We start from the raw sequence: 13,394 nt of genomic DNA, 5'->3' as shown, positions 1-13,394 counted from the left end.
ATTTAGCGTTAATGACCTCAGGTGTAGCACATGTGGATCAAAGTTGTTCATTCAAAGCGCATCGCTTTCAGCGCTGTCAGTCAGCTGGTCGCTGTAACACAATGGCTGTCCAGTGTCTATGCTGGGTCAATGTTGGATATTATTGCTACTGTCGTCGTATATTTATTTTGTGCTGTGATTGCTTTTGTCATTGCTAATCCGCTGTTCTATTTTCAATTTACGTTACTCGATTTCTTTAAATGCTCTGCATTCTTGTTTATAAGATATGGTGCAGCTCGCCTTTTCCATCTGCATGCGTTCTTATTCGTGCTAGTCCTTCTCCCCTTCTAAATCCTTAGGACTGCACCATGCATCCAGAGTGATGTGCCTGTTAGACCCTCCCCACTCCCTAATTCGACCCTCTCTGACCTGACCACCCAACTCTTACCCCCTCAGGTCGATTCTGCGGCTCGGGCTCCGTCCCTGAACTGGTCGTCTCTACCGGCCGCCGTCTGCTGGTCACCTATGTAGTCACGGAGAGGTCGGCAGAGCGACAGGGGTTCACCGCCAACTATACAGGTATGGTGGAAATTGTGTGGTATTGTCTAATCACAGATAGGTGGGCAGAACGACAGAGATTCTCTGCAAACTATACAGTGATTGTGTGCGTTACGGTTGTAGGTGTCTAATTGTATTGTATGTAATTGCTGGCTTTTATCGTTTTTTTTTAAGGCTCTTTTCAACTGGCAGGTGTTGAGTGTCCGTGGCAATCAAATAGCCTCTACCGTTGTGAATATCTAATTATTTGCTCAAGGCTCTAGCCCCTAAGTCTGTGAGTGGTGGAACACTTTTATCCATGTTTGTTCTTTCTGTTGATGATTCCGCTCATTGACTCTTTGTGAACAAAACGGCAACACTCTTATCAACCTTGCTTCATAGTATTGAATTGTTTCGTCACAAATATCTACCAGTCATGGAGTTCAACTTTTTTTTTGATAATCTGACCCTATGTCGTCATTTTTTTTTCAGCCGTATGCGGCGGCGAGCTGAAGCTCCGTGAGGGCGTTCTCGAGTCCCCCAACTATCCGGACTACTACCGGCCAAACCAGGACTGCGTGTGGCTGATCACAGTCGAGGAGGGACATCAGGTGGCCTTCGAGTTTACCGCCTTTGAGGTGGGTGCCCGCATAACGGTAGGTGGAAGACTGATGAAAGTGTGGGAGTTGAAAGTTGAGAAGTGCACGGAGTTTGCTTGTTTAGTGATGAGTGCATTGCCTTCGAGGTGGATGCTCGCAGAACGGTAGGTGGGAAACTGATGAAAGTGTGGAAACCGTAGAGTTTGTAGAAAAGCATGGAATGAATAGGTTTTTATGCGGGATGGGTGTCATTTGGTTAACGGTGACAGAGACTGAATGAGTGATCTCTCTGACTTTTTGCGAATATCTGATGAGTTTTTGCGTGGATGTTTGCAATGAAGTGGATTCCAAGTAAGCCTTGCTTATTAGAGTTGGTGGTTCATGCTGTGATGCTGCAATCTACATAATGACCGAAAACCGCGTTGCTTGATGCATGTTTTGAGTCTCTGTCTGTGGTATTATTTAACCGAGTGTCCTGTATTATAGTCAGAACTGACGTTTTTCCGACGCTTGCATGGTTATGAGCTCGTCCGTGCTATTGTTCATGAATGCATGCAGATTTTATTCAGATTTCGTAGGCCGTTCATAGGGCATTCGTGATATGTTGATTGGCAAAAAAAAAGACTATAAATATTGTCAGTTACCATGCCGTGGTTCAATCAAATCTTCCATTGAATAAGACTTGCATTCCTCCTTAAATTATCACCAGATTATCACTACTCACTAGAAGAAATCGAACTATGGAATCTTAATGTCAACTCTACATACTGAATGTGTACTGTCTCTGACATACCTAACACCAACCTTTACACCCTCTGACAGCGCCTATTGTCCCCACACAGGTGGAAAACCATGACACCTGCCTGTACGATTATGTGGAGGTGCGAAACGGACCAACGAGCGACTCACCGCTCGTGGGCAAATACTGCGGGTAAGACTGCATCTCTAAATGCCCACGACTTCTCTCTGGTTCTGCTGTTTGGTCGATCGTTATTCGTTCTTTGTTAGAATTTCATCGTTCACTTAGAAGTTTGTTCGTGGTTCATTCTGCTGTTGGTACACATTTACTGTTTATTTGTGCCTTTGTATGCGGTTGTGACGAGCTTGCGATCAACATAAGAAAGACAAGAGGATGTAGGAATATGATAACCAAGGACTACTGAAACATTTTGGGCTGTTCAGAGCTTCCAAACTTTAAATATACACGCGTTGATAATATCGCTAATAGACATATATTTCGATATGGCATGTGTCATAGACCTCTGTATACCGGTATACAGAGGTCTATGCATGTGTAATGTGTATGCTAACATGCGCACACAAATCTAGAAACAAACACCAAGAGGGCAAATAAATTTTCATACCAAAAAAATATCGCCGTTTTAAACAAGCCAACGATTCGTAACCCGATAACACAAGTCTCGCTCCGCCGTGCCGCCATTTTGCCTCCAGTGACGTCATTTGTTTTATCCCCCGCAGTTACCAGGTACCCGAGGCGATTACTAGTTCTGGTAACCACCTGTGGGTACGGTTTGTGTCGGATGGCAGTGTCCCCAAGCCGGGATTCGCGGCGCACTTTATGACAGGTGAGGACGAGATGGGATGAGTAGGATGGTAAGGAATGGGATGGGGTGGATGAAGTGGGATGGGATGAGACACAATGGGATGGGATGGAATGGCGATGGGGTGGCAACGGGATATGATGGATTGAGACGTGCCGGGATGTGAAAATGGGTCGAGATAGGGCTGGAAGGCGTGGGACATGGGCCCTGTTCATGAACCCCGGCGGTCGCTGCGGCCAGCCGGGTTGTTACGTCACAAAAAGGGGCGGGGCTCATGTAGTATGACGAATGTATGACGTCACCTTGCTGCGGCCGCTGCGATCTCTGCGGCCGCAATCCAGCGACCGCCGAGCCGCAAGAAAGTAATTGCATTGAACTTGGCGCACTGAAGTCAAAGTGAAGGCTGTGTTGCCATGGAGACGATGTTGTAAACAAATTCATTCCGTCCGGTTTTGCATGCCATGATACCTAAAAATTAGATTAATGCTTTAATATGAGATTTAATTTTAGACTTAAGTTATTTGTGCTACGATTTAATGAAAAAATACCAAATCATTTATGTGACCCACTTACAAAAATACAGAAACACCAGACGGCCTTGAGAAACGCCCAATTCATCACAGGAATGGAATACACAGATAAAAGAAGCGCGTGGAAACTATTGATTAGTAATCGTCTCAAGCGCGCAATTATCGGAAACTATTTCGGCAGCAGACGTGTTCATGGAACGCTGATTGCGGTCGAGTGGGTGATGACGTTTCAAAAATAGGCGGAGCTTAGAGCCTGCGGCCGGCCGCAGCGGCCGCAGGGTTCATGAACAGGGCCATGATGGGTCAGAATGGGGTGGAAAGGGCAAAACGGGATAGGCAGATGCAAACTCCAGGTTTGTATGGGATGACAGTTCGCTCGTAAACTTTTTTGCAAGGGTCTGGAGGATTATCGTGCATATTGCAGAAGTGGAAAAAGGATCCGTCTATCATCTCATCAATGCAATACCGACCACCGACCACAGGGCTTTGACACCGCTCCCGCATTTTCCACAGAGCTGGACGAGTGTTCGGGCCCGAACCACGGCTGTGAGCACAACTGCGTCAACACGCGCGGCAGTTTCCGCTGCTCGTGCCGCATCGGGTACGAGCTCCACTCGGATGGAAAACGCTGCGAAGGTATGACAAACTTTGATGAGTATGTAGTGCAGAAGACTGGGTAGTCAGATGCTTGATAGTCATTTGACATAATGCAATTGTACAGCACAGGAAGCAACTAGATTCCCTGTGTAAGTTACTTGACATATAAGGACGCATTGAGTCTGTAAGTGAAGTCTGGCTTTCATTTTTTTTTTTGTACATTCTTGACTCACTTATATGCAAACTCAATTTCTTACGTCACAAGCTTACAGTAGCCACTTGTTCATTCGTAGCTCACGAACTTATAATTCACCTGTTTAATGACAATTTCGAAAAGTCAAAGGTCAGATTCAAACTGTGTAGTGCATTTGACACTGTCATCTATTTTAGTCTGTGCACAATGTAACCCTACTACACCGTTTCCTTCGAACAGAGATTTAGTGTATGAGCACTGCAACCTCAGACCTTTTTCAACCCTCCCTCCCACAGAGGCGTGCGGCGGTACGATCGAAGCTGACAACGGCACGGTGACATCGCCCTCCTTCCCTGACCTCTACCCACGGAACAAGTACTGCATCTGGGAGCTGATTGCCGCCCCCAACCACCGGATCACACTCAACCTGACGCACTTTGACCTGGAGGGTAGCAACGTCAGTCACGTGAGTTGTTGGTCGACGTGGTAGGAATTAGTTGGACATGGGATGAAATAGGTGTCATGATGTCAACAAACATGGCGAGGTTTGATGTCAGATTGCTGGCTAAGGCTTCTCTTGTCAGTCATACTTCATTTGTACACTCACCCTTCACTTCTAGTAATCTCCACCCTTCAGCTTTTGCTGCTTGTGTAAGTTTATGAGCATGTCGTCGAGTACGCATTTTTGACGGGAATAGCAAAGGAATCTCCGTTTCGTTCATTACAATTTAGATGCTCAACTTGTCCCAACATCGCTGTTTTGTAACCCATAAATGCGTTTTCAGTAGGAAATGTAAAGCAAGAAACTTGCTATGAAAGACGACATCAATGTTTGAATTGCTGTAACTAGGTTATAACCGAACGAAGCTACGCAGAGTACGCACCAAGCACCCTCTAAATGTATCCCCTTTGTCGTTTATAGCAAGAGTGCGACTACGACCGTCTGGAGGTGTCCAGCGTCCTCCCTGGCGGTAAGCTGCGTCCACACGGCACGTTCTGCGGTAGTAACATTCCCCCAGCCATCTCCAGCGAGACAAACAAACTGCAGCTGACCTTCCTCACTGACAGCTCCGTGGAGAAGACGGGATTCGCCGGAGTTTTCATTACTGGTATGAGAGGGTGGGAGCCGGGAGGGCAGTGAGGGGAAAGGGAAGGGAAGGAAGAGAGGAGAAAAATAAGTGATGTTCCCTCTTGCTTGAAATTCTTATCAATGTTTTGTAGAAGGCCTTATAATGTTCAAGAAACAAAAGCTGCACAACTAGTTATTATGATTACATGAACTTGATTTACTTTTGTATAAAGTTATCTTCAAAGGCTTGTGAATGTAGAATAATCTTGCATGAATGCGATTAGCAATGCATCACTCCCACTTCAAAGTCGCCCATTAATCCCCCATTACATCTACTTGCATTTCTACCAAAGCCCGTTCACACTACATCTTTTAGTCTCCCAGCTTACTAAAGCTCTGTTCCCTCCACAGATAAGGACGAATGCTGGGACGACAACGGAGGCTGCCAGCACCGCTGTATCAACACAATCGGCTCGTTCATGTGCGCATGTGACAACGGCTTTATGCTGCACGAGAACGGCAAGGACTGCAAGGAGGGCGGGTGAGTCGGCGTGAACCGTGCTTTACGGCGGTGGCTGTTTATTGGTGTGTATGTTATGTTGTGTGGCTGTAGCTGCATTGATTTGAAGGGCTTTTGAAGGATATGCTGATGAAACTGAGAAACAGCTAAGAGGAAGATGACGAATGACCTGAAGTGATGAAGTTGTAGATGGTTCGCTATTCAATTGGTTTCATGTGCTAGACGTTTTTTGTGGTATCCATTATCCAATCTGCTCTACAATGCCTGACCCAAGCCTGACTCTGGATAGGTGACGACATCTGTAATTATTAGTTCTCCTTTTCGCCGCCAGGTGTAAGCACGAAATCGACACGCCGTCTGGCGAGGTATCCAGTCCGGAGTATCCGGAGACATATCCGAGCAAGAAGGACTGCGTGTGGCATTTCAGTACCACCCCCGGACACCGGATCAGACTGGTACGTACTGGATCATACCAGTGCAGTGTGGAAATATTATTTTTTCGTAGTTCGACCAAAAATGCGAAGAAAAAAAAACTGGAAAAGAATCGCAGCTCGAAAGCCTCAAAGGGAGCCTAAAAGCTGACTTGTTTCAAAAAAGTTGTCACCGAATGACGTCATTTCTGTTTTCCGGTCAGGTGTTCAACGAGTTTGACCTGGAGCATCACCAGGAGTGTACCTATGACCACGTGACAGTCTACGACGGCGACTCCGAGAACTCTACCGTACTGGGCACGTGAGTAACATCTACTCTGAGCTGGGAGAGAGCACCTCATACAGAAAGAGGGCTGAACGAGCCCTTTTTGCACCGTGTTTGTATGCGTTCACTCAGTGAAGGAGGGGCAGGGTTATTGACGCGTATCATTCTATGATATGTTTGGTGTGCGATCTTCATTTTTTTGTCTAGTCTTGTCAGATTATCTCTTTTATCTGCTCTCACCGGGTAATGTGCATTTTCTTGTTCATGTATCCACGGCAACTGTCAGTTTCTGTCTCATTATAACCGATTGTCTGTAAGGTTTTGTCTCATTGCCATTGACTGTCACTGCCAGGGTCTATCTCACTGTCTTTCTGTGTCATTGCCAGGTTCTGCGGCGCCAAGACGCCCCACCCAGTGATCGCCTCCCGAAATGAGATGTACATGACCTTCACATCGGATGCCAGCGTGCAGCGGAAGGGATTCATTGGCACACACAGTACAGGTAACGTTATGTTAGACAGAACAGGCATCCGCAGCTCAGGTAGTGGTCACTGGTCGAAGACCTGGACAGGGCATGGTGACTGCATTCTGCAGCGCATGGTTATGTGTCTGTTTATGTAATATTAGCAACAAATGACCTATGAATATGTTTAAAAATGTGTTTGGTAGCTAGGGAAATTTGTATGGTTGACTTTACTTTTGCTAGTCCGTGGAAACACACGCTATGTACGTTAGTCGTTAACCTTCGTATCACCTTCCTTGGCCTAATGTGTCACCTTCTACACCATTTTCGATGCATTTTAAGACAAATGAAGTCCAATTTAAAACAGTTGATTTCTTAATTAAAACAATTGACAGGCGGGTTAAAACACGTGACATTCAACTTAAAACAACTGACATGCTATTTAAAATAAATGACCAGCAAATTAATATAAATGACATGAAATTTAATCATAAAATTATAGTTACTTGAAGCTCTGCTGAATAATTACATTTTAGTGCAGATAAAATAAACAATGTGTTCGACTACATACATATTTGGAATTGTGACAGTTCGTAGAACTTTAACATAGCCTGCTTCATTGGATTAAAAATTCAAAGTGACTGGCGTTAGAGCTTCCATATGATGACATTGAATCCTACACTACACTGTCCTTCTCCTTCTTAACCCGCATCCCGCTGGGGGTCCTGGATTTCCACGCCCTGCTGGGGGGGGGGGGGTGTTTGAACACCCTTCCCCTTCTAACTCCTCCTGGGCCACGCAGCGATACGCGGCAGGCAGTGTGCGAAAGAGTGACAAACAAAATGACGGAACTACTTCAGTCACTTTTTGCTCAGGTCAAGGTCAGGTCACCAGAGGTCATTGAAGGCCAAATGTTGCAGATTTTCAGGCCAAATGTCAACAATTTTAAGAAGCCGACACATAACTCGGGAACCAAGAGAGCTACAGCGCCGAGAAAAAGCGCATTTGATAGCCCACTTAACGCTCTCTTTGAATATTTCTCCCTGCATATTTGATCTAACGTCAACGTTCTAGTGCAGGTGGCAAAAACTGCCAAAATGGACGATTTTTGCGGACAGTTTTTTTGCACTAACTTTTGACTCAAGCCTTACACGAGCTAAACTTTACCTGCATCGTGTTCCTCTCGTCAAGACGCATCGAATGAAGTATAATTTGACCTTGAAAGGTCAAATTGAAAAAATAACCTCAGGCCAAGGTCTTGACCTGACCGGATAGGGTCATGCTGCGTATCAGCCGATCCGTATCGTGGAGCAACTCTAAGGCGTTTTCATCGCTCTAACATACCTCTATCCAAAGTTATTTGCTAAAACCTGCTAGATACCCTTCGTGACCTGACATGACCTCATGGGCATAAACAAGGGTCACGGGTGCTGTGTATTTTTATGTTCATTGGGTCAACTGTCAACGTTACTTGTAATTCGGTGTTTGAAAGTGATTAGAGTGGCTTTCGTCCAAAAGAGGCGTCTTTCACTTTTCTCCCTACAAATAATCATGTAGTCGGACACATTTTTTTCATTTGCAGCAAAGCATAATTATTCAGCATAGCTTTACGTACCTATATTTGTATGATTAAATTGCATGTCATTTATATTAATTTGCTTTTCATTTATTTTAAATCGCATGTCAGTTGTTTTAAGATGAATGTCACGTGTTTTAACCCGCCTGTCAATTGTTTTAATTCAGAAATCAACTGTTTTAAATTGGACTTCATTTGTCTTAAAATGCATCGAAAATGGTGTAGAGGCAATGCTTATGAAGTCTGCTAGCGCGGATTGTGCCATAATTTTGGCCGATGAATAAATAACCTCGAAATAAGGTTTTGTGCGGCGGATACCTGTACTTCTACTGACCACTGAGTACCCCCGTGTACCGCAGTGTGCGGCAGGTACCTGTATTTCTACTGACCACTGTGTACCCCTGTGTACCCCTGTATACCACGGCGGGTACCTGTACTTCTACTGACCACTGTGTACCCCTGTGTACCGGGTACCTGTATTTCTACTGACCAATGAGTACCCCTGTGTACCGGGTACCTGTATTTTTACTGACCACTGTGTACCCCTGTGTACCGGGTACCTGTATTTTTACTGACCACTGTGTACCCCTGTGTACCGGGTACCTGTACTTCTACTGACCACTGTGTACCCCTGTGTACCGGGTACCTGTATTTCCACTGACCACTGTGTACCCCTGTGTACCACGGCGGGTACCTGTACTTCTACTGACCACTGTGTACCCCTGTGTACCGGGTACCTGTATTTCCACTGACCACTGTGTACCACTGTGTACCCCTGTGTACCGGGTACCTGTACTTCTACTGACCACTGTGTACCCCTGTGTACCGGGTACCTGTACTTCTACTGACCACTGTGTACCCCCGTGTACCGCAGTGTGCGGCGGGTACCTGTTTGCTGAACACGAGGTACAACATCTCTACTCTCACGCAAAGTACGGCGATGAAAACTACGGCAATCGGGCAGAGTGTACCTGGACCATAGAGGCGCCAGTGGGCTACTATGTGCGACTCAGGTACGATAACAATGACCCGACCTGATCCTGACCAGTGACCAGTGACCCTGACCCTGACCCTGACCTGACTGGAGCCTGACCTGAACCGGATCTAAATCGATCTTACCTTGACCTGATCCTGGTATAGCCCTACCCTGACATGACCTGACCCTGATCTGAGCTTTCCCTGACCTTTCCCTGACCCTCACTTAACAGCAAGCCACCGAATACAATTGGGATGTCAATAAATATTGAACATCTATGTAATGTTTTATCATTGTTTTTTTATTGCTTGTGATTTTCTCAACTGTTTTCCCCGAAAAGCTAAGCATTTACATTGGAGTTTTTTTCTGAAGTTTCAGCTCATAGACAGGGTGCACTGGTTGATCAAGTGCAGATACCTTGCCGAAGATTGCCCCTTCGCCGTTTTTCACCAATGCTTTTTCTTCTCTCAATAGCTGGCATTTTTTACCATGTCTTCCTTGTAGGCTTCACGTAACGTCGCATACGTTACTTTAACGTATGCGTTAAAGTAACGTGTGCATACGCTACTTAAGCGCTTGCATAGTCATGCGTTACATTAACGTTACATTTGGTTTTGTGACAGGTTCCTGACGTTCGAGCTGGAGCATGAACAGGATTGTGGATACGATAACGTCAAAGTGGTGGACGGTTTTGACGAGACGGCTCATATGCCGCACAAGTACTGTGGTAACGAGGTAAATATGACGTCATAGGGTAATGCGAGTTGGGGAAGGAGAAGGCGGGAGGAAACTGGGAGAGGGAGGGAGCTGCAGGGGATGGAAGGAAAGACAGAGGATGATATCAAGGATGGAGAGAGAAGGGTGGGAGGGAGAGGAGGGTAGGAGAGGGATGTAAATAGAGGAAGGGGTTGTTGGGGGCTAAAAGTTCAGAAAAGTTAGTAATATAGGTATAATTTGTACTTTTACTGCAGGAATCCTTAAGCTTTTTTTACGGAGCGAGCGAAGCGAGCGGAGTCTTACGTAGAATAACGGAAATTTCTGAGTATGAGCGGCCGGCCGGCCGGCCGGCCGTGGTCACGATTCTGCGACGCTTATATCTCAGCAACCACTTGACCGATTTACATACATGCGGTAATTTTTGTAGGGTAGCTTCATTCCTTCTACCAAGTATTGGACTATTCCCGATGCATGTGGGTGACCCCTTATGCACGCGCCACGTGCAAAACAAAGAGGTGTCACTTTTGTAATAGTTGCAATATCTCGGTAACTACTGGGCCGATTGCGCTGAAAGTTGGCATGTAGGTAGGCATCCACTAGGCAATGCATATCCATGTGCCAGAGTTGGGGTGCTGCTGCACGTGCGCACGTGCAGGGGTCGTTTCCAGATCTCGAGAACGGCTGGACCGATTGCGCTCAAATTTGGTACACGGTTAGGGACCAGTTAGTAGGGTGCCGTGCACAAGTCAGTTGGGACCCATTTTGCACGTGCGCACGTGCAGGGTGCCGCTTCCAAATCTCGAGAACGGCTGGGCCGATTGTGCTCAAATTTGGCACATCGCCAGAGACCGGTTAGTAAGGTGCCGTGCACAAGTCAGTTGGAGGTACCCCCTCGAAATTTCGCACGTGCAAGGCCCACCCTCTCGCTCGCTCCGTTAGTCGCCCCAAAAGGCGTTATACTGGTAACTATGTCTCGAATATATCCAGCGCACTCCGTTCAATGAACTCTCACTAATCTTTCATTCGTTACGCCTTTTCGCAGCTTGTCTCACCATCTCACCTCCTTTTTGTCTCACCGCCCCCCGGTTTTCTTTCTTCCCCAGATTCCACCTCCGATCGTGTCCACCGATGAGGTGTTACGTGTGATTTTCAAAACGGACGACACGATGAACGCTAAAGGATTCTCGGCTTCCTACGAGATAATCGACGCCTACCAGAGACCAGATCTGGAGGGCAGCAAGAAACACTGAGGACTTGGCTTGGAGAAGTAGTGCTGGGATTTGCTGGAATGCGCATTCTGACATGTGATGTGTTGTTGTCATGATGGTATACAACTGAGGTTTTGGAATAACTTGGAAATCTGATTGAGGTTTGAGTTGGAACCGAGCTGGCAACGATGACATCATAAGTTCGGTGTTTTGATTACGTCACTGGATTGATGTTTTAGTGATGCCATGTGATTGAAGTCTCCGATGACGTCACTGGTTTGAAAAAAGCGACGCTGTTCCGGAACGCGGGAGGACGCTTGGAAGTTCTTTTGCGTGAAACCCTCAATGCTGGACTCTGTAAACACCAAGCTGCCCTCTGTCGGTCGCTTGTGGTATCGCCGAAAAGTCCTGTATCCATCGCACGTGAAAGAATCGGAGACGCAAGATGCGTCGTGAGTGTACTTATTGTCCAACAAGACCATGATGGGTGCTAGGAAAGAGCGAACACGGAGCAGCACAGATGGCGCTGCTATCTATTGGTGGAAATGGATTTGGACGTGAGGATGTATGTAAGCCCGTGGTCAGCAGTGTCACGGTCACTTCACGTCTTCTAGATTGGTCTGATGAGACGAGATAAGAACGCTGTCTTCTTTGCTGATGTTTTAGAGGACTGATTAGCTCCGTCTTTAGGACTTTATTTTTAGCAGTGACGAGTGTTGCGTTCAATTGCGACCCTCGCGAGTCGAATCCCGTCGCATTTGTTCCGTTGTGTGCCACTTAGCGTATTCGCTAATGTTTGATCAATGTTTTAAATCAAAATTAAGCCGGTATTACCACCCTCCTGCTTCGTTTTTGCGACTCCCTAGCTGGTAGTCAGCTGTTGGGAGACACTGGGGGAGGTGGTAGATGGGGGGGGGAGGGGGTAATGGGATGGGGTAAGGAGGTACCAGGTTTGTGCCAAACCCTTTGTCAGACCCTATCGACTGAGTGTGTAGTCGACAAGGTAATATCGATATAGATTTAGTGGATAACTGTGCCATGTCATGTTTATGTTTAGTACTAATGTGTCATGAGAGTCGACTATTTGATCTTTTAACCGCAACGAGCGAGGTGTGTGAACTCTAAAGATCGGAAGATTGTATCGACAAGGATCGGTTATATTGCAGTGGTGTCTCTTCTTTCGAACTATTGTGCTATTCTGTGTAGGACATTCTTCTGTCAAAAAAATAAATAAATAAGAAAATAATCATTCTGAAAAAAGAGTTCCTCCTCAAAAACGTGGCGTCATAATTTGGCCTAAACTACTCTTTCCTTCCTGCGCTGCGGATCTTTTGTATCCAATATTCCTAACACTAGGCAGTCACATTTGTGAATCTTCGCCTCGCTGGTTGGTTGGAACGGCGGATTCGAGATGCACACATCATTATCAATTTGTCTCATACAAGCCACTGTCTTGATAGACTATTTGTTATGTCGAATGGTGAAAAGCGGCTCTCATGAGTATACAAGTATGTTCTCGTATGTTCAACGCCCGTCTAAAATATCTTACGAAAATCGTGTAATGCCTATGTAATATTTTCAGTAAACCACTCGCTCGTTTCGATGTGTGACTTATCTGGTATTCCTTTCCGTTTTTCATATAAACATGTCACGGACAAGGCTGTTCAAGTACATTAATTTTAGTCGTCGATGGCCTCTGTTGGTCGTCATTTGTGCTGTATAAATACAATCTAATAATTCGATATTGTGTGTTTACTGTTGACTGGCGTGCCGCTTTGATATGCGAAACGTGATATTCTTCAGCTGGAGGTCGATTTTTTATTGCTGCTGTTCTATTGGGATGAAAAGGGAAGGCAATCGAAATCGAAATAAGGTCGGAGGGATTGGCCCTTCAGCTCGTGTACTGCACTCACCCCCGAAAGGTAGCTTTTATTATATTTGGTCAGAACCAACTAAGATAAACTTTTTTCCTTAATTGCTAAAAGATAATGAAAACAAACTAAAAGCTAGCGAATAAAAGGCGGAATGGCAATGTAGAAAAACACCAACGAAATTGTCTATACGTTAAGACTGCAACACCTGCTCGCCAAGAGCGTCATTTACCTAAAATGTGCTTGACTGTGAACTCATTTACAAACATATTCGAAATTTATAACATAAAAACGCATTCAC

General features: G+C 45.7%; 1 protein-coding gene across 1 annotated transcript in view; it reads left to right on the top strand.

Moving 5' to 3' along the window:
- Positions 1 to 12,964, top strand: part of LOC122392634 (tolloid-like protein 2) — a 61,724-nt gene extending 48,760 nt beyond the window's left edge. The window contains exons 9-22 of the mRNA XM_043387716.1: positions 436 to 558; positions 1,009 to 1,154; positions 1,958 to 2,046; positions 2,595 to 2,701; positions 3,721 to 3,843; positions 4,294 to 4,463; positions 4,920 to 5,106; positions 5,478 to 5,607; positions 5,918 to 6,041; positions 6,221 to 6,318; positions 6,669 to 6,784; positions 9,196 to 9,334; positions 9,921 to 10,032; positions 11,118 to 12,964. Coding sequence (XP_043243651.1) covers positions 436 to 558; positions 1,009 to 1,154; positions 1,958 to 2,046; positions 2,595 to 2,701; positions 3,721 to 3,843; positions 4,294 to 4,463; positions 4,920 to 5,106; positions 5,478 to 5,607; positions 5,918 to 6,041; positions 6,221 to 6,318; positions 6,669 to 6,784; positions 9,196 to 9,334; positions 9,921 to 10,032; positions 11,118 to 11,264 — 1,811 coding nt within the window. The 3' untranslated portion in view covers positions 11,265 to 12,964. The remainder of the gene's footprint in view (positions 1 to 435; positions 559 to 1,008; positions 1,155 to 1,957; positions 2,047 to 2,594; positions 2,702 to 3,720; positions 3,844 to 4,293; positions 4,464 to 4,919; positions 5,107 to 5,477; positions 5,608 to 5,917; positions 6,042 to 6,220; positions 6,319 to 6,668; positions 6,785 to 9,195; positions 9,335 to 9,920; positions 10,033 to 11,117) is intronic.
- The last annotated feature ends 430 nt before the right edge of the window (positions 12,965 to 13,394 follow it).

Source organism: Amphibalanus amphitrite, unplaced genomic scaffold, assembly GCF_019059575.1.
Source record: "Amphibalanus amphitrite isolate SeventyFive unplaced genomic scaffold, NRLGWU_Aamphi_draft 000494F_arrow, whole genome shotgun sequence".
NCBI lineage: Eukaryota > Metazoa > Arthropoda > Thecostraca > Balanomorpha > Balanidae > Amphibalanus > Amphibalanus amphitrite.
Note: the sequence above shows the minus strand (reverse complement) of the source record. Positions and strands in the feature narration are given on the sequence as shown.